At 33.1% G+C, this 26,279-nt stretch overlaps 1 protein-coding gene across 3 annotated transcripts in view; it reads left to right on the top strand.

The window, feature by feature from the left end:
• The window catches only part of LOC114329496 (cell adhesion molecule Dscam2), a 1,422,998-nt gene that overhangs the window by 1,224,969 nt on the left and 171,750 nt on the right, over positions 1 to 26,279 (top strand). For all 3 annotated transcript variants that reach the window (XM_050654329.1, XM_050654330.1, XM_050654331.1), the window contains exon 15: positions 4,062 to 4,246. In XM_050654329.1, the coding sequence (XP_050510286.1) occupies positions 4,062 to 4,246 (185 nt within the window). The remainder of the gene's footprint in view (positions 1 to 4,061; positions 4,247 to 26,279) is intronic.

Here is a 26,279-nt window from a genome sequence, read left to right on the forward strand (position 1 = left end):
CTATCTAGGGGATGAATATTTTTTAATCAAAATAATTATGGAAATCGATAGAGTAACCAATTCTTAGTAAATTTTGTTCTATAAACTTTTTTTCAAAAATGACATTTTCCAAGTTATTTACGATTGAAACTATGTATTTTTCATTGACAAAACTTACGTTTTATAACTATTTTTCATGAATAACTTAAAAAAATTATTTTATAGAATAAATCCTAAAGATTTAAATTGTAGCTAATAAAAAAACAAAGAGATTCGCCTCGGAAAGACCTAGGTAAACCCAATAACGACTGAGTTATTGCTCTTTAAAAGATGGAAATCAGTGAGACACAATTTGGCTTTAGAAATGGTATGAGCACACGAGATGCTTTGTTCGGCTTGAATGTGATGGCCCAGAGATGCATGCACATGAATCAGGATATGTACTTATATTTTGTAGACTTTGAAAAGGCATTTGATAAATTTCAACATAAAAAGCTTGTAGATATATTAAGAAGCTAAAATATTGACAGTAGTGACATGAAAATTATATCTAATATATATTGGAATCAAACTGCCAAGGTAAGAGTTGACAACCAGGACACCCAAGATATCAAAATACAGGGAGGAGTTCGTCAGGGGTTGCGTACTGTCTCCACTAATTTTCAACGTCTACAGTGAAGCGCTATTTCAAGAAGCGCTCTCAGATTCAATAGAAGGTATATCTATTAATGGAGAAGTTTTGAACAGCTTACGTTTTGCAGACGATACAGTAATAATAACAGATAACAACAATGATTTACATAACGTAATGCAACGCCTTAATGAACGCTGTCATGAGTACGGACTGAAGATGAATTTAAAGAAAACTAAATGCATGATCATAACTAAATCAGCACACGTAAACATCCAATTAACTATTGAAGATACTCTGATTGAGAGTGTGGATAACTACAAATACTTAGGAACATGGATAACATCAAATGTAGACCAAACCAAAGAAATTAAGACACGTATTGAAATAGCACGTGCATCATTCATTAAACTTAAAAAGTTTCTTTATTGTCGGGATATAAGGTTAGAACTGCGCCTAAGGATGCTTCGATGTTACGTGTTCTCTACTCTTCTTTATGGCTTGGAAGCGTGGAAGTTGAAACAAGTTCATTTGAATAAGTTGGCCCCCTTTGATTTTTGGTGTTACAGAAGAATCCTACGAATATCATGGATTCAAAGAATGTCGAACGTGGAAGTAACTAGAAGGATAGGAAATCAACCAGAAATAATACTGACTATCAAAAGACGAAAACTTGAGTACTTGGGACATGTGATGAGAGGGCAAAAATACTCATTATTACAACTTATTATGCAAGGCAAAATCCGAGGAAAGCGAAATGTGGGAAGACGAAGAACATCCTGGCTTAAGAACTTACGGGAATGGTTCGAATGCAGTAGTGCAGAGCTATTTAGAGCGGCAGTCAACAGGGCCCCATTGCCATGATGATTTCCAACCTTCGATAGAAGATGGAACTTAAAGAAGAAGAAAGAAAGGATGGTTATTTCGAAGAACCTCGAAATGGAGAACCTTCAATCTCAAATAACTCGAATGTGGTGCAATTTTTTTGGGAAAATTTAAGGGACATCTTTTAAAGCTCATTAAAAAATCTTTCAAATTAGTTCCGACAAAAGTTTTTTGCATAATAACTAACTGACTTCTGTTAAACTGTTTTGAAAACAAAGTCGCTCTCTGCTTTTTTCTTTTTGAAATGTAAAAATTAAAACCTCGTCGTTACAATCCTAATAGAATTGAATAGCTTCCCTCTAGAAAACCTACCCAATAATGTCACTAGAAAAATTACCGTATTCATCTTCTTTTTTAGTTGATCATGTCGACCTTCGACGGTAATCCATAATAGTATATTATGAAACGAGCATTTAATGATGGTCATTATGATGCGAGTATGAGGGATACGACACGAGCCGCCTAGCTGCGAGTTTCGTATAGAGTACGAGCTTCATAATGATAATTAAATGCACGATTGCATTTTGCAATTGCATGAAAGTTGTATACACGATTTTTTCTATGATCATTCACAACAAAAAATACATTCAAATTTATTAATTTTGTAACGCAAAAAAATAAAGTAGTTTGTCAGCTTGCTTACATATTGAGAACTGTCAATGCGTATGTATTTGACTCGCCATTGGTACTGCGCGTATGCCATCTTCATCGCGAATGCCATATCGCGATTCTATTGTGGTTAGAAATCTGTATCGTAATGAAAATATGTATGAAGTTCATTATAATATACTTAGTGAAATTAAAAGTGATATATTATTATAGTATGAGAATAGACAAATATTACAATACTAATACGTCGCTAAAAAGTTCTGAAAACTGTTTTTTTTTATATAAAAGAAAACTAAAAAATCACAAAATTAAAGCCATAACGCAAAAAACACAAAAAATCGCTAACATGACTTAAGTAACCTATGAATTTTAAACTACAATAGTGTCAAAATTTCATAAAATATCAATAATGTTAAAATTTTTTAAGTTAGTGGAGTAAACTTGCCTGCGGTTGTACCAAATACAAAGAAGCATTACGGCGCAGTAAATCTGAATTAGTCCTCCTAGTTTTAAAACGAGGTACAGTAGGAAAAATGAAAGAATACCCATGAACGAACATATAAAACACGCTGTATTTTCCTGTCACCGTGTCACACAAAAAATTGGCCAGTGCAAGTATATGTAATAATTATTGTTACATGTACTTGCACTGGACAATTTTCTTTGTGACACGGTGACAGGAAAATACAGCGTGTTTTATATGTCAGTTCATGGGTATTCTTTCATTTTTCCGACTGTAGGTATTGGGACGGTGCAAGTTCGGCAAAACGACACCTGGTTTCTACGCTCAGCAACATTATTCGCACTTTAAATTATATTGGCCAATTATATTAGTCCTAGTTACTGGATAAATGTCAAGGCCATAGTCCAAAAAAAAATAATAAAAAGAAAAAATAAGAGTCAGGTTATGTTATTCAAACGTAAACAATTGTATATAGTAAATAAAATTAGTTATTAAAATGCAGTACTGCAAGCAAAATACAATTATGTAATTAAATTTACCTTTATATAATAATTGCATATTATATCAATATTGTGGAGCAATATATAATTTTTCTTCTTCAGTTACAGTAGGTATGAAATATACGTCAATTTGACAATTTCAATTGAAAATATGATTTATTTAAGAAAGTTGCAATATTTCTCCGCTATTCGCGCACGATCGTTTCTCGTATCCCCTCCAAGTACTGCACACCCCGAATAGTAAATCGAACCAAACCAAATTTCAATGTTTATGTCTAATAGCCTTGTCAATTTTTAGAGAGTTGCGCAAAATTTTCCCATAATTCCCATAGTTTCAGTTATTGGGACCGTGCAAGTTCGGCAAAGCGACCCTATTTCTACGCTCTGGAACTTTATTCGAACTTTTAATTATATTTGCCAATTATATTAGTCCTGGTTACTGGATAATTGTCAAGGCGATAGTTCAAAAAAAATAATAAGAAGAAAAAATAAGATTCAGGTTATGTTATTAAAACGTAAACAATTGTATGTAATAAATAAAATTAGTTATTAAAATGCAGTACTGCAAGCAAAATACAATTAATTAAATTTACCTTTATCTAATAATTGCATATCATATCAATATTGTGGAGCAACATATAATTTTTCTTCTTAAATGATAGTAGATATGAAATGTACGTTAATTTGACAATTTCAATTGACAATATGAATTATTAAAGAAAGTTGCAATATTTCCCCGCTATTCGCGCACGATCGTTTCTCAATTCCCTTCCAAGTACTTGCACACCGCGAATACATATAAATTAATGCGTACCGATATACTATACTATTATACCAATAATTATTATTTACACTTCAATAAAAAGAAGAGAAAGGTTATTAGAAACAATTATTGTATTTTCAACTTGTGTCTATCTGAGTTTCTGGGACACACTCCTAGAAAATCGTCAATATGCACAACACAAAAAATCTTAATTGCGTATGTTTGTTTCAGCTTCACCATACTTTTCTGCCCCATCGCGGCTTGTTACCGTCAAAAAGGGAGATGCTGCGCTGCTTCATTGTGATGTGAACGGTGACAAACCAATTAATGTGGTATGGTTACGGGGCGGCAAAACCGAATTAAATCCGTCCACCAACTACAGAGTTAACGTTAAACAGGACGTTACGCCAGATGGGGTAAGTTTTTAGTTACATATATTACTTATTACAGTATTCCGGTAAAACCTTTTAATAGCGGTCACTAAAAATAAAAAAAAAACGACTGGCCGGTATAGAAAGACGGTCGCTATTGACAGGTTTTGTAGTCCGTAAACACATAATAGTAGGAAAGGCTTCTTCTTCTTCAAATGCAAATCCACTAATGGATGTTGGCGATCACATTTTCCATTAACTCTCTGTTTCTTGCAATGTGTATCAGTGATTGTATGTCGGTAATCCCTGTCCATTGCCTTATGTTTCGGAGCCAGGACATTTTCTTGCGCCCTATTCCTCTCTTGCCTTCAATTTTACCCTGGATTATAAGTTGAAAGAACTGGTATTTTTCGTTTCGCATGATGTGACCCAAATACGCCGTTTTTCTTTTCTTGATGTTTTCGAAAAGCTGACGTTCTTGGTTGATTCTTTTAAGGACATCCACATTTGTGACTTTCGCCGTCCATGGTATCTTTAGGATACGGCAATAAAGCCACATTTCGAAGGCTTCTAATCTGTTTATATCCCTCGTTTTGAGTGTCCAGCCCTCTATGCCATATAGCAGCACCGACCACACGTAGCATTTAGTAAACCTTAGTCTCAGTGTAAGGTCGAACTCTGAGCAGCTCAGTACCTTCCTGAATTTTACGAAAGCTTGTCGAGCTTGCTCAATGCGACATTTTACTTCCCTGTCCGATGCCCAGTCTTCAAAAAGCCACGTTCCTAGGTATTTGAATTTGCTCACTCTCTCAATGGACTTAGTATTCAGTGTTATGGTGGAGTTTTCAAATGCATCCAAGTTTCTGGAGATGATCATGAATTTGGTCTTTTTGGTATTAATCTTTAATCCCATTCGCTTACTGTATTCTCCGATTATAGTGACAAGTTGTTGAAGATCTGCTATGTTGTCGCAAATTAAGACAGCATCATCAGCATATCGTATGTTGTTGATTAATACTCCATTCACTTTGATTCCCATTTCTGCATCTTCCAAAGACTCTTGAAATATGGCTTCCGAATAAATGTTAAATAAAAGAGGGGAAAGCACACATCCCTGCCGAACACCCCTTCTTATATGTATGGATTTGGATATAGAATTGTCTATTTTTAATTGTGCTGCCTGATACCAGTACAAGTTTTCAATGCATCTTATGTCTTTTTGGTCTATATCAAGCTTCTTGAGGATCTGCATTAACTTGTGATGTTGGACACGATCAAAAGCTTTCTCGTAGTCTAGAAAGCACAGGAATACGTCCTTCCTCTGATCGTAACAATTTTGGACCAACACCTGTGTTGCTACTATTGCTTCTCTTGTTCCCAAACCTTGCCTAAACCCAAACTGAGAATCACTGATGTCCCATTCACATTTTTTGTATAATCTTTGATGTAGTATTTTTAAGAATATTTTTAAAGTGTGACTCATCAGGCTAATGAGTCTGTGATCCTCACATCTTTTTGCATTGACTTTTTTGGGTAGGGGAATAAATGTAGAGAGCAACTACTGCTGAGGATAGCAACCAGTTTCATAAATAAAATTAAATATTTTATGTAGTGCTGAAATTCCCCTTTCATCTAGTAGTTTGAGTATTTCTGAAGGGATTTCATCAGGTCTAGGTGCCTTATTGTTTTTTGAATATAATATTGCCTTTTCTATTTCCTCTTTAGTAATTGAAGAGCCAGTCAGCTGGTCGTCTGTATAAACTTCACTCATGGGTCTTTCGTCATGAAAGAGCTCCTGAATATAGTTTTCCCATATATGAATTTTCTCTTTTTCACCTAGCACTACCTGGTTATCCTGATTAACTATAATAGTTGGTCTTCGTTTTCTGTATATTCCAGCAGTCTCCTTAAGCTTTTTATGTAAATTCCGATCGTCGTGCTGTCGTTGTAAATGTTCTAGATCGATACATTGTTGCTTAAGCCATTCATTTTTTGCTATTCTTATCTTTGCTTTTATTTGCCTGTTAATGTTTTTATACACATTGCTGCCATCTGGGTCATTCTTGTGTCGTCGTCGTTCATCCATTAGTAATAGTATTTCTTCTGTCATCCATTTTTGCTTCTTGTTCTTTGGTTTGTACCCCAAGTTGCTTTTCATGATGTCTGTTACAGCACTTGTAATCGTATTCCATGTTTGCTGAATGGGAAGGCAAGTTTGCTGAATTTGCAGTTACTCGAGCTTTATGGGGACCTATTGGGTTGTGAAGATTAGGTCTTAAATCCCAAAAAAGATAAGTTAAGTTTTCCATTTTAGTGGTGACTTTCTATTTTAATTTAATTTTCCATTTTATCGATTATGAAAAAGCATTCAATAATGTACAACACATAATAACTATACGAGGACATAAGAATTATCGCCAATCTTTATTGAAACCAGACAGCAACAGTACGTCTTCAAAATTTCAACGAAACAGATGGTCTCTCAATTAGAAAATGAGTAAGGCAGGGTTGTCTCCAATGTTGTTCAATTTATATGTCAAAAAAGCCTTCACAGAAAAGACATATTTCATTGAGAATGAAATAAAGAGCAGAGTAGAACAAGCTATAAATGCTTTTTTGTGGCTTCGTCAATTTCTGACTGATCGCAAGTAGTCCATGTGGTGAGACCGCTCACGTCTGAAAAAATTTCTGATTCGGTTTCTTTGCGGATTCCTATTCAAAAATGTCACCTTTAAACAAATCTGAAGGGTGCCAGGCGAAATTTTTGGGCAGAAATTGTTTAAACAATTTTTTTAAACAAATACAGAAGATCCCCTTTTTGTTTAAAAAAATATTTTTTTTTTAGGTTTTTTGGGTCATTCTGAACAAGAAAGGTATTTTGTAATTTTTCTCAAAAATTGATAGTTTTCGACTTATAGGCGATTTAAAATGTGAAAAATGAGAAAATACGCATTTTCAAGGCTTAAAAACTCATATTTAAATTAGTATTTTTGAGATTACCAAGTACTTGAATTGTAGTTTAAACATTCATTTTCAAGATTCTGCAGACTTCTCGGGTCTAACTTCAATTTACACCGTTGTTATTTAATGGTTAATTATGCGTGTCCATCCGATTTTTTTGCAGGTGCGGCGCCCACTATTTTCAAAAATCTCCTATTTTCCTCCGAAAAATATATTTTTTAAATTTTTCGGGATATTCTAAATAAAATAGGTTTCTTGTCATTTTCCCCAAAAGCTAATAGTTTTAAAGTTACCTATAAGCGATTTAAAGCGCATTTTCGGATTTTAAATCGCTTATAACTTTAAAACTATTAACTTTCGGGAAAAATGACAAGAAACCTATTTTATCTAGAATGTCCCGAAAAACCTAGAAAGTATATTTTTATATCATATTAGAAAAATCACAGAAAAATTATAAATCATACAGAATTTTAATCCTCTCATCTTAATTTCCTCGGCATCCTGTATGATTTATAATTTTTGAAAATCTCGGGAGTTTGTAACCAAAGAAAGTATTCCACCTGTTGTCAATCTGGTGGTATGGGAACGATATTTATTGTCGTTTTCTGTGCTACTTCGATTGATAACTTACTTCGTTTTTCGGTAGATGGCTCTAGTACATCAGTGACATTTGGTTCTTTGCAATTCGGAAAGGCTCAAAGTGTGATACCTGGGTAAATCGGAGGGAAGAAGATATGGGACTACTGATGAGGAGGAAAAAACCTCCGAAACCGGTATAGACTCTTCCTGCACTCTCCGATTTAACCAGAGTATTATGCAGCTGCTGCATTTTCGTGTTGCAAAGAAATTGAAAAGTATATACATTTTTTTTTCATTTAATACTAATTTATTAATGTCTGTATAGTACTCTCGGTTTTAAACCCATCGATTCTTCCTCCTTCCTGTTGGGTAAGTTTCCTGACTGAGGTGGGAGTTGTCACCACATGTTGGATTGTTCATTTAGTGGAGTCAATGAAGGTTTTCACCTCCGATTTCGTTGAACCTCCATCGATTTTCATGAAAATTGGTAAGTATGTAGAGGATACCTCAAGAAACAAAGATGACATGGTGCCAACTTGCGCTTTTGCCCTGGGGGGGGGGATGCCACCCCTTCTCGGGGGTGGAAATTATTTTATTAAAAATAATACCACTAATCGATAGAGGGACAAATTATAATAAAATTTATTATATAAAGTTATTCCAATAAATCAATAGTTTTTGAGTTATTAAAGATCAAAGGTTTTGATTTTTCCTGAAAAAAATCCATGTTTTAAAGCAGTTTTTCATAAATAACTCAAAAACCATAAGTTTCTTCAAAAAAGTTGTTGTACCAGAATCGAAGATAATATAAAAATAAATAAGCTCCTTATTCGAAAAATCCTTTATTACATATACAAAGTGAGTTATATGCAATTGAATGTATATTTTTTTCCGCGAGTACTCAAATCTTAATATTCAAGCTTAAATAACAGGAAAACGATGCACTTTGTTAAATATAGATACTAAACATTTTAATAAAGTACTTAAAGGTAACTATCAAAAAGCTATATAAGAAGTCGATAGCATCAAAATTAAGCAAGTTATGATGGAAATAAGAGGACCCTTTCAGATTTTTTAGGGAAGAATGAAAAATGAAACTTACGTCATTTCCACAAAAATTAAAATTTATAGTAACCCATTCAATACTTTATTTATTTTAACATAAGTAATACCTTCAACAATTTTGACCGGTTTAAAATGCATATTTTTGAAAAAAAATACGATTAAAAAAAATTAGAATTTTTCAAATTTTTGTGAATTTCATTTTCTTTTGATAATAACTCCAAAAATACTCGATATACTTAAAAATTGGTAGAGAACAAAATTTTAGTTTTAACTTTATTTAAGCTTTTTATTTTTTTAATATTTTTTTACGACAAAAAATAACCGAGATAGAAACATTTAAAACCTAAATTTTACTGCGAGATCCATGTAACCGGGGCCCTTTCACCTTGTATTTAAAAAAAAAATAAAGGATTTAGAAAATTATGTTTAATACAGTTTTATAGTTCTTTTATTTAGCTTTGTAACGGTTTTTGGATAAATCTTATATTTCAATAATTAACGGAGTTATTTAAAAAAAAACCAATAACATTTTCTTTGAAAAAATTTTATAGCGGAGATTTTGTATGTATACAGGTTCTGGGAAGTCCAATTAGTCGTTTGTTGTAGGAGATAGGAAAAAATTTATTTAGGTGAGATTGGGGCATAGATAATATCAGAATTTAAATACATTTCCAAATATACAGGGCCACCCATATTGACAGGGTGAAACAAAATTATCTTTTGTTTAATGGAACACCCTGTATATTTTTACATTTTTGGATTCTACTCTATGTTTTATTTCTTAAAATATCAGGTTTTGTGATGTTATACGAAGTAGTTTAAAAGATAATTACGTTTTTTTTTTCAAATTTCATAGCAATATTCACCCCCTGTATAATTGTAGTGATTTGACATCAGAAAATCAATTTATGTTCAAGTGATTTTTAATATATTATTGTCAAAAGTTATTAATCTAGCAAAACGTTTAATTTTAGCTAATACAGGGTTGGTCGAAACTCAATGAGTGTTTTCTCAAAGTTTGAGAGTATGAGTTTTCTCAAACGGAGCAGCCTGTAATGCCTGTAATGAGCATTGTAATGAAATGCTATTGTATGGCACTTTATTATTTCCCACCCTGCCAGTGAGAACTAAATTTATTTTTGAAATCCCTAACTTTATATATTTAATTATTTTAAATATTGTAAGCGATTAAAAAACAATCAAATTAAATTGAAATTGAATAACCAGTGTATATCTTCCACATTTATTTCATATTTAACGTAGCCTGTACCATAACATTGCACAGATTATTATCCGTGTATATTAGCAACGATATACCATGAATGTGAATTCATACTTGAGAAATGTCCTATATCCAGTCTCACAAAAAAAAGGGATTCCTCAAACATAATATATACGTATGCAGACAAAATCAGCCAAAATGATTTGCGATATCTAATGAAAGGTATGTTCCGTTTGTTTGTAGAATTATATTTAATTAGATTTGCTTTAATTACTAAAATAAATAAATTTTCAATTATATTTTATGTATTTGTGGAAAAGGAAACCTAGCATTAGCGGCCACATTTCTATAACGGCCAATTGTTTTCTATTTTTAGTGGCCGTTATTGACAGTTTTTACTGTACCAATATTATTTTATTAAATTATGAAAGATTATTTAAATAAAAAATTTATAAACTTGATAAAAGAAAGTTTGCTTAGAATTTACTCCTCTATCTAATTATGGGGTTATTTTTCATAAAATAGTGTTCACCCATGAGAAGGGGTAACATCCACCCCCAGGATAAAAGCGCAAGTTGGTACCACATCATTTTTGTTTCTTGAGGTATCCTCTAACTACTTATCAATTTTCATGAAAATTGATGGAGGTTCAACGAAATTAGGGGTGAAAACCTTCAGTGACTGCCTTTTTGGAAATATAAAAGAATAATTTTTTTCGTGATTGTCGATTTGCTAATTTTCTGATTTTTGGTTGCTATAAGGTTTGAAAAATTAATAAAAATTATAAATCATGCACATAAATGTAAAAAAAATATTTATTTTACTTAATTAAACGAGATTGCTTGAGCCAGAATGCTGAAATCTGCATTTTTATCATTAAAAAAAAAAGGTGGATTTCACCCCTAAAATGCAGAAAGCGCAACTTGGTGCCATATCACTTTTGTTTTGTGAGGTATCCTCTAACTACTCAACAATTTTCATGAAAATCGATGAAGGTTCAAAGAAATCGTGGGTGAAAACATTCAGTGACTACACTTTCAGAAATATAGAAGAATAAGGTTTTCGTGATTTTCGACTTGTTAATTTTCGGATTTTTGGTTGCTATAAGGTTTGAAAAATTAAAAAAAAAATGTAATTCATGCACATAAATATAAAAAAATATTTATTTTTCTTAATTAAACGAGATTACTTGCGCCATAATGCGGAAATCTGCATTTTTTACAATTTAAAAAGTAGGGGTGTATTGCACCCCTAAAATGCAAAAGCGCAAGTTGATGCTATATAACTTTTATTGCGTGAGGTATTCTCTAACTACTTACCGATTTTCATGAAAATCGATGAAGGTTCAACGAAATAGGAAGTGAAAACTTACAGTGACTGCACTTTCAGAAATCTAAAAAGTAATTTAAAAAAAAGGGGTGTATTTCACCCCTAAAATGCAAAAAGCGCAAGTTGGCACTATGTCACCTTTCTTCCTTGAGGTATCCTTTAACCACTCACCAATTTTTATGAAAATAGATGGAGGTTCAACGAAATCTGAGGTAATAACTCATATCCACCTTCATTGACTCCACTGAAGTTTCCTGACTGAGGTGGGAGTTGTCACCACATGTTGGATTGTTCATTTTTTCATATCTAACTTTTATTATATTATATTATAAGTCAGTTATATGTTTGTTGTGTTCCTTTATTAGCTGATGATGGCTTGGGTTGGGCCGAAACACGTCCTGTTTTAAGAATTAAACTTTTTAATAAAACAATGTTTGTGGTACATTCTTAGAGTATAGTACTTTAGTAGAGTAGAGTACCTCTAGACCACATTTGTGAACTATGGATAGACTAGGGTGGATCGAAAAATCAAAGTTTGGAAAACTGTTTGGGAAGAGTGCGCAACTGGTATTACAAACCTAATCTTTATTTGCAATTTTTCAAAAAAATTTCATCTTCTGCCCTCTTCCGGGGCTTGAAAAAATAAAAAAAATAAAAAAATACGAACTGATTTTAATTGAAAAGTTAAGTAATAAGTACATGTTATTATTATAAAAATGATATCCATCTGAAATATTTTTGAAATATGTCATATTTATTCTTCCACCCACTCCCTACCCTCCCCCTTAACTGTGATTATTTATTGTTTGGAGTCTTTTTTGGTCTCTAATTTTGGCATATCTTTGCGCGAATCAATTTTTGCCTTAATAAAACTGTCTTTTTTTGGACCCAATATGAATTGCGATATCAATACCGAAATGCAGCGATATCAATGATTTTCTCAGGAGATCCGGAAATAATATTTTTCAAATCCTCTACTTTCAAACCTTGAGGCAAATGGAGGACAAGTTATTTTATTGTTTTGCCTATCAATAAGATCAACATAGTCATCTGCGTTAAAATTAATTTGTGGAATAATAAAAGGTCGGATGTTAGATGAATCATTATTGGCCTTAGTTTTTGCATTGAGAATGCGACGAAATGCAAGCTCTCTTATATGCGGGCAAGTGTCATGCAGCATACATAGCAAAAGTTTTTCCGGATGTACAAAATAGGTTCTTTGAATTACAGGGCCTATACACATTTCAAATTTTGCTCTAGGTATCGACTACGCTTTATTGTTTGTAAAACATGCTTTGCACCATTCACACATGATGAATTGCATTTGATCTGGATCAAGGAGCATAAACCGTGACAATAAATTTGGTCACTTCCTTTAATTCTGATGTTTTTTCAGTACTAACATAAAGACGTAGAATGTGATTCGCCAACGTGAACCATCGAGAATGACTCAACTTTCCAGGGCTTCGGCTTAATAAATCGACAGAAAATTCCCCTGTAGAAATTGCGACACAAATTTGAAACAAATATTTCTGATCGGCACTTAAATCAATTAAATCTGCACTATTTGATTTCCTATAGTTCCTTCAAAATCTCTTGGACCTTGGGTTTGACCGTCAAGCTTTTGGAAAAGATGCCTAAAAGGCAATTCATTAGAGTGAAGCTATCAGACAAATCTTTGTAAAGAGCGGACTAACTTTTACTCTACTTGAGAATGAAACATGTTCTTCGATTGCGGTTCTTTTGTGGTATTTGGCCTAAACATTTTCGATAACGAAGGTTTTATCTTTCCATCCGTCAAAATATATGGTCTGCAAAGTTTCGGGGAAGTTTTGCATAAAACCTTTTCTTGATTTGTCTCTTGCTCTTCTCAGTTTGTTTCTGTCTATCATATTTTTCGTGTTAGCGTTGGTAACAATTCCAAGGTCTTGTAGCGCTGCCGTTGCCACAGCTGCTGCAGATCTGTCCGATAGCCCATAGTGGTCACAAACTTTGGCCAAGGTAGGAAGTTTAAAATAATTTTGTGAACATTAAAAGTGTAGGACTAATAATCATTACTGAAAGTCCAAAGGCGCAACACCCCCGCACCCCTAAGTTTGGACTAGACTAAACAAACCAGGACCGCCACGACCGGGCTTCTATTAGTAATGCCAAATTCATTTTTTCGTTTTTCAAAAGCCTGTAGAGGGCAGAAGATGTAATTTTATTCAAAAGTCGTAATAATACTTTCTTATTGTCGATACTACATACTCCAACATTTTTTTTTTTTCGATTTTCAAAGGCCGGTAGAGGGCAGAAGATGTAATTTTATCAAAAAATTGTAATAACACTTTTTTATTGTCGTTACTAAAGGTAACTTTTGGTGGGTATTCCAAATCAATGTGTCAATTTTTTTAAATATTACGATAATCGATTCACACTAATGGATACTTATCTTCATGAGAATAATTTAATCTTGGATATACCTATATAACATCTCACCTGACAAGACAATATTCGCGATGTGCAAGTACTTGGAAAGGGAAACGAGAAACGACCGTGCGCGAGTCGCGTAGAAATATTGCAACTATCTTAAATAATTCATATTGTCAATTGGAATTGTCAAATTGACGTATATTTCATACCTTCTGTCATTGACGCAGAAAAATTATATATTGCTCCACAATATTGATATGATATGCAATTATTATATAAAGGTAAATTTAATTAATTGTATTTTGCTTGTAGTACTGCATTTTAATAACTGATTTTATTTACTACATACAATTGTTTACGTTTGCTAAACATAACCTGCATCTTATTTTTTCTTCTTATTATTTTTTTGGACTATGGTCTTGACAATTATCCAGCAACCAGGACTAATATAATTGGCCAATATAATTAAAAGTGCGAATAAAAGTAGAGAGCGTAGAAATAGAGGTCGCTTTGCCGAACTTGCACGGTCCCAAGGTACGCCTACGCAGAAATGCACAGCACCTTAAAAAGAAGAAGATATAAATAAATATATTATAATATAATGCGTGCCCCTTGTATACCGGTTGTGACTTATATGGCTTTTTACAAAATTCCATAGTGAACCATAACGATTTGCTTCCTTCCGCAGTAAATTGAAATAACTTCATTATCATATTTGACCTAGATTTAAAATTGAAAACCATTTTTCATTAAAATTTGGTTTTTATACGTAGAAGACTTAATGCCAATCAGCACTCATTTGTTACGTAATTTGAAGCTTTTTCCAGAACGTCACATCAATTTTATGCGATGGAAATGAATAGAGTTCGTGACCTTTGGCTTTAAAATTATCGACGTTTTTACCACGTCAGCAACGATTTAATTATGATTGCAAATTGCAAATTCCTAATTGGTAACTGGATGCGTCGAAACCAATAATTTTTTATTTTATTGTCAATTAGGTGAATTTTTTATACCTTATTAGCATGATTGGTAAGAAGGGAACAATCCTAAATGTTATAAGATTCGTAAAATATACGACGTACCTACTACTTGGAAAATTTCAGCTTGTCTTTGACATGCGCAAACAAACAACAGCGACCGTGCTCTTATTAAACGAGGTAGCAGAGACGCATGCGCATTCCGCGTATAAGTTTAAGCTTATCAAATATTTTCAAAATAAAGTCATAAAAATTCAGTTACAGATTTTGGTTCAAGAATTTCATAAGTCAGTTTTATTTAATTGACAAAAATATTAAGACTCTATGGGACAGAGCTAGAAGTACAGATATACGACGGAGATGCAAGGTGGATAACATTAATGACTGGGTGAAAAACAGAAGAATGGAATAGAATGACCAAATAAGCCGAATGACAACAAATAGGGTAGTCAGGACAGCGAGAGACGGTTCCCCAATAGGAAGACGATCAGTGGGAAGACCGCGAAAACGATGGAACGACAATTTACTGGAGGCACATTGAAAAAACAGACAGAGTCATGTCTATACAAAAAGAATGAGGAGAAGAAGTTTTACTTACCAACACTTTTTGCTTTACAGCGAAATTGATTTAAAAAGTTTTTTTGAATAAAATAAAAATAGTATGTTTCGTTTTAATCCAATTCGAGTCTTTTGCCTCCTCTGACAAGTGTTTATAGGTTTCCCTGTTATTAAAGAGGCTTTGCAAGAAGACTGAATTGAATCAGAACGCACGGACTAATCGGTAAATATATTTAACTATTATACCGTAGTATGCCTTGAGAGACCTCTAAAGAGGAAAGATGAAGTGAGTGTCAATAATGATTCAAGTATAATGTTCAACCAGGTATAAATATACCATCGAGCGATGCCTGGAAGATACTCCACGAACGCATCGGTAATTTAGCCGTCTAAACCGCTATCATTGTGTACTCTGTACCGAGTATACTGTGAAACTAAGTAAAAAAAAATAAGGCACTCGTGGGAGTGCCGACAGAAGTGAACATTTTATATAGTAAATAAATTACGAGCTCAATGTTTTTCCCCATCGTGCTATACCTAGTGTTACCATACGTCCGGATTTCGTCCAAAAAGTCCGGATTTGAAAGACATGTCCGAATTGGCGTCCGGATATGAGAAATGCCCGGATTTTTTTCTTTACTAAAAAAATGGAAATCACTTGGCCCAAGCAACGGTGGGAAATTTCATTCTGCGCTAAATCAAATAGTTAAGGCTACAAGGTGATCCTACCTGGAAAGAGATGGAGGAGAGCGCTTTAACTATAGTCAGCGTTGTACCGAATTCTGTCAATGTGGATGAATTATTTGATGAGCGCTCGTCACTTCTCCAAGTTCTAAAAAAGCTGAAACCTAAATGGACTTTACTACCTAAAGAAGAAACCCCAAACACTCATGACAAATAGCAAAAAATATTTGAAGCATTTTCTAAAAGCAACGTTTCCTTTACGAATATTTTTAAAATAGTAGAATTCATCTTTTGTCTGCCTGGTACTTCGGCTCCTGCTGAACGTATCTTTTCGATGATGAATTTTATATGGATGGCTGAAAGAGGAAGATTATCTCTGCCTGTTGTTGTAAAGGAGCTTCTCAATATTAAAGCAAATTCTGTAATGTCATGTTCCGAATTCCATGACAAAATAAAAACTGACAAGCCACTTTTGAGAAAAATTATGTCTTCTGAAAAGTACGAAAGAAAAACAGATGAAAAACAACCTATTCCTGGGCCCAGTACACACTAAGCATTTCGCATAATATATTATGTACAATGTAGAGGTAGAAACACAGTCAAATTCACATTTTACATTTTCTACAACCCCTTGGACCACCACCGTCCGGATTTGGCCTTAATAAATTATGGTAACCCTAGCTATACCTATATCATATACGCGATGCGTATGCCCTATGCTATTTCTGTATACAGAAACATAATTTATATACGTACAAAATTTATTTCAGCGAAGTGACGACGGTCGCAAATTCAATACTTTTCTCCATCCAAGAAGTGCACAACGTCCCTAAAGAAGTTTTCAATTCAAAAATTTATTTTGTCAAAGCGATGATGGTTGCGATGACGGTTGCTAATTTAATACTTTTTCCCATCAAAAAAGTGCACAACGTCCCTAAAGAAATTTTAAATTCAAAAATTTATTTCGTCGAAGCGATGACGGTCGCTAATTTAATACTTTTTCCCCATCCAAAAAGTGCACAACGTCCCTCAAGAAGTTTTTACTTCTTGAGGGTCGAAGCGATGACGGTCTCTAATTTAATAATTTTCGCCCTCCAAAAAGTGGCCAACGTCCCTCAAGAAGTTTTCACTTCAAAAATGTATTTCGTCGATGCGATGACGGTCGATCATTTAATATTTTTCCCCATCCAAAAAGTGCACAACGTCCCTCAAGAAGTTTTCACTTCAAAAATTTATTTCTTCGAAGCGATGAAGGTCGCGATGACGATCGCCAATTTAATATATTTTCCCATCCAAAAAGTGCACAACGTCAGTAAAGAAGTTTTGACTTCAATAAACATACGTACAAAATTTATTTCGTCAAAGAGATGACGGTCGCGATGACGGTCGCGAAATAAATTCTTTTTCCCCATCCAAAAATAGGTTTTACATTTATTTTAAATTTAAATACTTCTATACAATTTATGTATGCATATACATAATATAGATACGTACAAAATTTATTTCGCTGAAGAGATGACGGTCGCGAAATAAATCCTTTTTCCCTATCGTAAAATAGGTTTTATATTTATTTACAATTTAAATACTTCAATACAATTTATATATACATACAAATAATATATAGCATTAGCGATGACGGTCGCAATGACGGTCGCGATGACGGTCGCGATGACGGTCGCGATGACGGTCGCGATGACGGTCGCGATGACGGTCGCGATGACGGTCGCGAATTCAATGCTTTTCCCCTATCTAAAAATCGCACAACGTCCCTAAAGAAGTTTTCACTTCAAAAATATAATGATTCGTTTTGATTCAATTCGAGTCTCTTGCCATTCTCTGACACGTTTTTCTAGGTTTACCCGTTATCAAAGAGGCTTTTCAAGAGGACTTAATTGAATCAAAACGCGACTGGTTAGTGCTGTCGCCAGGGGGAGGGCTACAACGGCCTCCCTTATTTAAATGGACTTACCCAAGATTTGTTATGTATTTTGACCCGTAGAACACGAATTTTTTGGTAACGGTTGATCCGGATGTCGATAAGTTTGTTATAAACAAAGAACTTGCAGAATTACATAACAGCGATTTTTCACAAAACAAAATATTTTTTGTATTTCTTAGGTCATTTTGAGCAAAAAATGTTGATTAATGGGTTTGGAAGTTTAAGTCAAATTATATCGGTTTTGATTATTTTCATTGCTAAATATTAATTTTTTTATTGTTAAACAAAGTTATAAACAACTGGTGTTTGAGCGTTTTGACCCATGCCCAATGCATACGTTTTAGGGATGCTACGTACAAATTTCTAGGCGCTTGCACTTGTACCTACTCGTTGGATTTTAAATTAGGGATGCATTGAAAACATCACTCAAGCACTATGTGTTTATAGCTTTGTTTAACAAAAAAAATATTAATTTTTAGCAATGCAAATAATTGAAGTCGGTATAATTTGACTTGAATTTTCAAATGCTGCATGCAGAATTGCTATATACATAGAGTACTCCAGACATAGTACATACAAGTTAATTAAACTAAATATAAAAATGAATAAAAATAAAATACTAAGATATTAAGAAAAATATGTGTGGAGGAACGGAACGTTCCCACCCACCAAAATGCATATTTGAATTTTCGTCAATATATGACAGAGAAAATAAATTAATTAAAGGTTAGCTAAGTTAACCTTTCGCGGTTTGTACGATAGCGACTCAAACAATAGCATCTTTACCGAAAATTAATTTTTTAATTCGACCTATGCCATTATAAGGTAGGCTTGGTATCATTACGAATTAATAAGAGTGCATCTATACTAGGAGAGCCAATCTATATTAGGATAGCTCTTTTTTACGCCAATTTGGGCGTTATTAAAGAGTATGTAAACATTATATGCCCCATATTCACCAAATGTCGGCATATTACAGATCTATAAATAATTTTAGATAACGTTATTGCAACGAGTGAAGAATTAGGTCTGTCACTAAACATAAAGAAAACAAAATTCGTAGTTATATCAAACAAAAATATTAGAAACATCATTCTACACGTAAATAATAAGACGATAGAACGAGTTCAGAATTATAACTATTTAGGGACAAACATTAATGAAACAAACGATTTATACCAAAGAAATCAGCGTTAGACTAGAAAAGGCAAGAAGTGCATTCAATAATATGAAACAAATACTATGTAGTAGACACCTCGGCCTAAATATTAGAAAACGAGTACTAAAGTGTTATATATTTTCTGTTCTTTTTAATGGTGAGACATGGGCATTAATAAACAATGTCTTAATAGACTGGAAACATTTGAAATGAGGACATATCGAAGATTTCTGAGAATCTCCTAAACAGACAGAATAACCAATGAAGAACTACTAAGAAGAAAACAGCAGCGAGATTCCAGGATTCCATCAAAATTAATTAACTGTAATACTTGGGTCATACAACATGTGGTGCAGTGGCGGCTCGTCAGGATCGGCAGGGTCGGCAGTGCCGACCCACACATTTATGGACACATTATAGATTTTTTAAATATTTAATTTAATCGGGGTTGATGATATTCGTTTCTGTGAAATAAAAAATATATCTGTGAGATAATACAGACTAAATTTTATTCATTGTTTTTAAAAGACTTCGATCCCGATACGTTAGTTAAGTGATCCCTGTGCGCTGTGCGTAAGAGACTTTTCAAATTAATGATCCTATAGCCATGCACCCGCACCCGATTGCGATTGTGTGAATTCTTATTATAAAGCCCGGCACGGCATGCCGTCCCCAGATCGAGGATTTGCTGTATAATAAGAAGCTATGGAATATTAGCCGATAGGCAACCAATAATACATTCTCCGTACTTATTTGAATGGCAAGTACGGCAGCAGCGTGTACCTCTGCCGAGGCCGAGCGGTGATCTGCAAACGGCAGAAAGGCACGTACGTAGCCACGTATTGCCTTGCTAGCGCGCCCGGGAAAATTATGAAATAGGTACCTTAGTAGTTTTACGTCGTTTAATTATTAATATTATTATTGATATTGTAATTCTTTTAAGTTGTTAGGAATTACCATTTAGGGGACAGGATGTATCGAAGCATTCGTTAAATCAAGTTAATTATAGAGAACAAATAAAATTGTTTAACAAATACGATCTGGAATTTTCTAATTTATTTTCTGACTCGAAGAATATACCGGCGTACCTAAAACAGCACAGAATGAAAGAATCAATTAGTAGTTACATTTTGATCCTTTTCAGTAGAAGTAAACGAAACTACTGATAGAGGTAACATGTCATTCACAAGTATCAATAATAATTGTTCTTCGATACGCGTTACGTCTAAATTTATGAGAGGTTGTTAGGTTTTCAGACGTGAGTAGAAGCCATAAGACAGAATATATTTTTGGTGTTTTAATTTAAAGGATATTAGATTAAATTTGTTGATATCAAAAATAAATTGGTAAGGCAAATTTATGACGGGGCTGTCTTGATGTCCAGTGAATTGTATGGTCTCCGAACAAAAGTTAAAACAATTGCACCAGGCAAAACTATTATTTACTCACTGTTATAAGTCATTGACCTCTTTGACTATTCAAAATTTAAAAGTTACGCCAAAGAATTTTCAAAATATCTATTAGACAAGTTCATTAAAAATTATCCATAATTTTTTAATCAAATAAAATAAGAAAATGAATTAACAGTTTTATATTCTGATCCAAATATTTTCGGAAGGTGGGATAAGTTACAGACTATGTATAATTTTATATACTGCAATTCATTAGGTAGAACAAACTGTTACCGAAATTAATAAATTATTGTGCTCAAATGTGGGCAAATTCTGTCTCAAATGAACGGGATTTCTCTTGTCTCAAAAGAGTCAAAACGTATTGTCGAAACACCATGAAACAGGAGAGAATGACAAACTTGTCTCAAATGTCGATAGAAAAAAAACTTTTAAAATCCCTCCAAACCAATAATAAATTTTACAATTACATACATTATAACCCATTGTGCTACTTCGAAATAACATATACTAGAGTTCATTTATAAACAGGTATAGTTTCTAAATTTATAGGAAAAAAACAAAAAAAAATAAGAAAAAACAAAAACCAAAGATCTCCTATGAAATTGAAGCCTTTGGAGACAAAACCTTGCCGACCCTGTCCCTAAAGCCAAGAGCCGCCACTGATGTGGTGACAGATGCACTCCTAAAATTACTAATGTAGGGAAAAATTCAAAGAAGGCGCAGCATAGGTAGAAGAAAAATGTCCTGATGGAATGACATTTATCGTCTTTCATTGTAATAATATATACCAGTTTTTGAAGGAAAGGAAAGAAGGTTTATTATGGAAAATAAAATAAAACACTATCAGTGTTGTTTAGTGCCATTTTGTAAAAGTACAAGTTTTCTGTGGATTTAAAATAGTTCAAACGATCAAACATATTTTCTAATGACGTTTCTAATGTCTAATTTAAAATTATATACAATTTTGTTTACTTTGTTGATGCAGAATGTAAACACAAAACCATATTATGACGTCACGACGCGTTTTGGGCTAGCTGCAATAACTTGAATTTAGAATCGTTTTTAGAGGCCAAACGGAACAGAAAAAAAACTTTTTTATCTTTGATACATGTTTTAAATTATGTTCTGTTGTGATTTATAACATTTTTCTCGAATTTAAAATTTTATGCAAGTTCCTTATTATTAATATTTTTATCGTGGGACTGTTTGTGCCTTAGACTGGAGTGAAGTGTAATGATATTTTCTTTTAATAGCAATAAATATGTTTTTTTTGCATACATCCATCAAGGGAGCTTTTTACGTAACGAGGTGAAGATAGAATTCCATTTTATTTTGTTATTTTAATTTTGAACTAGGTGTATATAAATATGTTGATTATATTTATTTTACTTTTAACCTGTGTTTTATTGAGTCTGTTGTCCTCAAAGAGCTACCTGGGCCCTGATTCTAAATCAAATTTCGACCAAAAACAAGTCGCTTTCAATATGGCGACGGTTGAAATGCGATTGTGCGAGCCTTGTGGATTTTAGTTGAACTAACGATGTGACGTCATGAAATAGCGACTATCGAAATTAATAGCGACTTTAAAAAGGGTGTTGATATTATAATTTCGACTGTCGAAATTATTTGACACGGAGATGAATGAATGGCCAAAAGCGAGGTTAGGTTTAGTTTAGATGTGTTTTGTTTATTTCTTGCAAGGAAAACTAAAGCAAAAGGTATTTTAATATAGCTGGGTTTAATTGAAATTTGCTTGTTTTGAGTAATTAGATAGAATAGTATTAAATTAGAAATATAATAATTGAGAATGTCCACAACATGAATCATCAACTTAATGAAAGATGTAAGGTAATAATCTGGGAAAATTAGTAAAAAACAAGGAAAATTAATTACCAGCTATTTTATTGCTGGACATGCTGAAATCAAATCTTAAGATTTCCTATATTAGTAATATAGCTGTGCAAAGTCCACAGAAAGTGTGCTATTTTGTTTATAAACAAATTAGCGCTCCGAAATCTTTTTTTTATTATTGCTCTATAACTCCGAAAATTTTAACTTTAAAACAAAACACTCACATAAAAATTGACAGTAATTTAATTCTGCACATTGATAATTTATTCCAATTTCCTTCGACGGAAATTTTTCTCGGAAAGTTCGGATTTTCCAAACAAAATCTTTAATTGTCAACTAAAATTTGAGGGAAGTAATTATTTATCAATAATTAAATAATTTGGTGACAGTGACATAAATCTTTTTTGTTATGAGTGTCTTGAAGATATGAAAATTTGTATGTACAAAAAGGACCGGAATTAAAAGGTATCTAATGGTTCAAAGATTAAAATTCTGTTGTTTATAACTCTGTCGCAAATGCCGGTCAAATTTGACCGGTTATACCTGGAATCACTCCTCGCAATTCAATTTGTTTTTCTTCGAAAAAGACACAGAAGCCGTGCCCTTTTCAACAGAGTTAACTTAATTTATTTTAATCTAATATTTTCTGAGGGGTTCTATTTGTTTATAAGCCAAAAAATTGTTTCTTTATAACATTCCTGAGACCGCTCAAATGGTCCAATTTCAATCCTGTAAGGTACGTTGAATAGGTATAGTGCTTTTTTATACAAAAATCATAGTTATTCTGGTGTATCATAATCTTTCTGGTTATTATTTCGACCGAAATTTTTTAATTAACATTTAAATTATTGCTAAACTATTGGTTAGATTGTCGCCGGTCTCCTGATATACAGAGAGGGGCTAAATTATGGAATAAATTCATTTTCTCTAAAATGGACGATTTCAGAGAAAAATCCCGAAACAGGTCGATTTTTATTTTTGAATTAAATTTCTTGGCATATATTTCAAACTAGTGACGTCATCCATCCGAGCGTGATGACGTAATCGATTATTTTTTTAAATAGGAATAGGGGTTCGTGTTGTAGCTCATTTACAAAGGCGTTCAATTCTCTGTTCAGTATTATAAACATTAATATCATTATTTATACAGGGAGGCCAAAAAAATTTTTGAATTAAATTAATTGACGCAAGAAGAAGAATGCATGTAATTTATTTAACTCAAAATACATTCTATTGCTGTCAGAAAATAGAAAAAAATGTTTATTTTGCAAATAAACATTGCTTTTAGCTTAAATTAAATGTTCAAACTGCCAATAGGTAGGAGGGAGGCTGTTTGTGATTTAATTTAAGCGAAAAGAAATGTTTATTTGTGAAATAAACCTTTTTTTTTCTATTTTCTGACAGCAGTACAATGTATTTTGAGTTAAATAAATTACATACATTCTTCTTTTTGCGTCAATTAATTTAATTCAAAAATTTTTTTTGGCAACCCTGTATAAATACCTAATGATATTAATGTTTATATTACTGAATAGAGAATTGAACGTCCTTTCAAATGACCTACCACACGATCCCTATTCCCATTAACAAAATTATCGATTACGTCATCACGCTCAGATGGATGACGTCACTAGTATGAAATATATGCCAAAAAATTGTAATTTAAAAATAAAAATCGACCTTTTTCGGGATTTTGCTCCAAAATCGTCCGTTTTAAAGAAATGAGTTTATTCCATAATTTAGCTCCTCTGTATAATCTACTATAAAAAATCTTTCATGTCATCAATTATTTAATTATTGATAAATAATTAGGTACTTTCCTAAAATTTTAATTGAAAATTGCAGATTTTTTGGGAAAACTCGGATTTTCTGAGTAAAATTTTTGTTGAAGGAAATCGGAAAAAAATAACTTCGTGCAGAACTAAATTACGGTGAATTTTTATTTGAGTGTTTTTGGCTCAAAAACTGACCACTAATTGAAAAAAAAAAGAAGATTTAGGAGTGCTAATTTGTTTATAAATAAAATAACACACTTTCTGTGGACTTGTCGTACCCCATATTACTAATATATGCAATCTTAAGATTCGATTTTAGCAATAAAATAGCTGGTAAATAATTTTTCCAAAAATGGCATTTTTTCGATAATTTTCCCAGACTATCAACAAATTCCAATAAACCGGAGCGCCAACCCAAATTCTGGGCAGTCTCAACATGATAAGGTTAATATCCCCAGTTGTAACTAATATCGAAATGAATAAGAATCGCTATACTCTGCGGCTGTCATGGCGGTGTCGAAATGAAATTGCGACTGTCGAAATGAATTAGAATCAGGCCCCTGGCTCAAAATTCTAACCGGGATTTAATCGGACAGTAAGTACCTGCCCTTAGACGAATAAATTTATCATTTTTGGTAGTATATTTGAAAGTAAAGGAATAATTGCATTTTTAATATAACCCAGGCAAGAAAGGCAAGATAATCAACACCTACTACTTCATAAGAATTGTATATTTAATATAAAATCAGAAGTATTCACAGTACGCATAAATTATTCATATATTGGCGCAAACGGCGAATAATTAAGTTATATTACGAAAACGTTTCGGTGCCTGGTGAATTTTTAAACAAGTTTAAAGGTTTAGGGCGTTAAGAAATAAAGGGAGCGGTTCACCACGGAATTGAGTTAACGCGAAAGGTATAAAAAAAACAACGAAGTTACTCCTTACGTCGGAGTCAGTTTAAAGGGTGATTTTATAACCAATATGAAGCATAAAAGTTATAAAAGAAATTGTGAAAATATATTTATGAAAACGAAAAATTAGCCGCTAACTAAATTTAATATAAGTTGTTTATTGCATAAGGTAGGAACTTAAATACGTACGTCCACCCAGTAGACACATATAGTTTTTATAAATGAAAGACAGAAACAAGCTTCTTATCTTCGTTTTTTTTATATTCCACAAAAAACAAAACTTTAAAACAGCAGCAGACCAGTGCGCCCGTAAAGTGTCGGAAAGTGTCGAAACAGAAGTAACGGAGTGTCGAAATCTCGCGGGTGATATAAAACCGTACTTTAGAAATCTAATCGCTTGTAAGTGGAACCAAGAATGGAATTATTCACAGACAACGTTAAGAACAATCAAAGACAATATTTACCCGCAGCTACCGAAAATACGAACCCGAAAACTTCCAACGGTTATTGCGCTTCTGCGCATTGGTCATACAAGATACACGCACCCTTACCTGTTTACAAGAGACAATACCTCCAACTGTGTAATATGCGATGAAATAATTAATGTAAAACATTTTTTAATTGATTGTCCACTTTTTACAAATGAGCGAATCAGGTTCAATATTCCTAACAGCATCAATTAACTTTTAGGCACAGACACTAACTATGATAACATCGCAAATTATCTAAAATGTATAGGATTATAATATTATAGAATTTTAAATATTGGAACTGTTTTCCCACTAATCACCTCATGGTGGATGCGGTAAACCTCTTTATGGCACTTCTTGATGTTTAGATCAAAAAAGTCCATGGCACCTGGGTCTGAATAACTATTATTCTCGAGTTACAGCCCTCTGAAGTTATTGGATTCGAGTGCTCGGGTTACGTTAAATGCACTAATTTACGGTCAAGTGAACGAAAATATTTATTATTAGAAGAAGAGAAACTCATGTTCTTCATACATACTTGCGTGTTGTATATTAATTCGTGGTTAACAATAGTTGGATCGTATTTTAGTCTACAGAAAACCTCCGAAAAGTCCTCAGAAAACTAAAAAAGTGCGGTATAAAATGTGCTGCTAGATCGATATAAGCATTATCATGTTTACATGAATGCTTCGCAGTTATGGAATACCAGCAAAACTGCAGTTCCGCCTTATCTTTAGAAAACTACTGAACAGTGGCGGATCTAG

Source organism: Diabrotica virgifera, chromosome 6 (assembly GCF_917563875.1).
Source record: "Diabrotica virgifera virgifera chromosome 6, PGI_DIABVI_V3a".
In the NCBI taxonomy this organism is placed as follows: Eukaryota; Metazoa; Arthropoda; class Insecta; order Coleoptera; family Chrysomelidae; genus Diabrotica; species Diabrotica virgifera.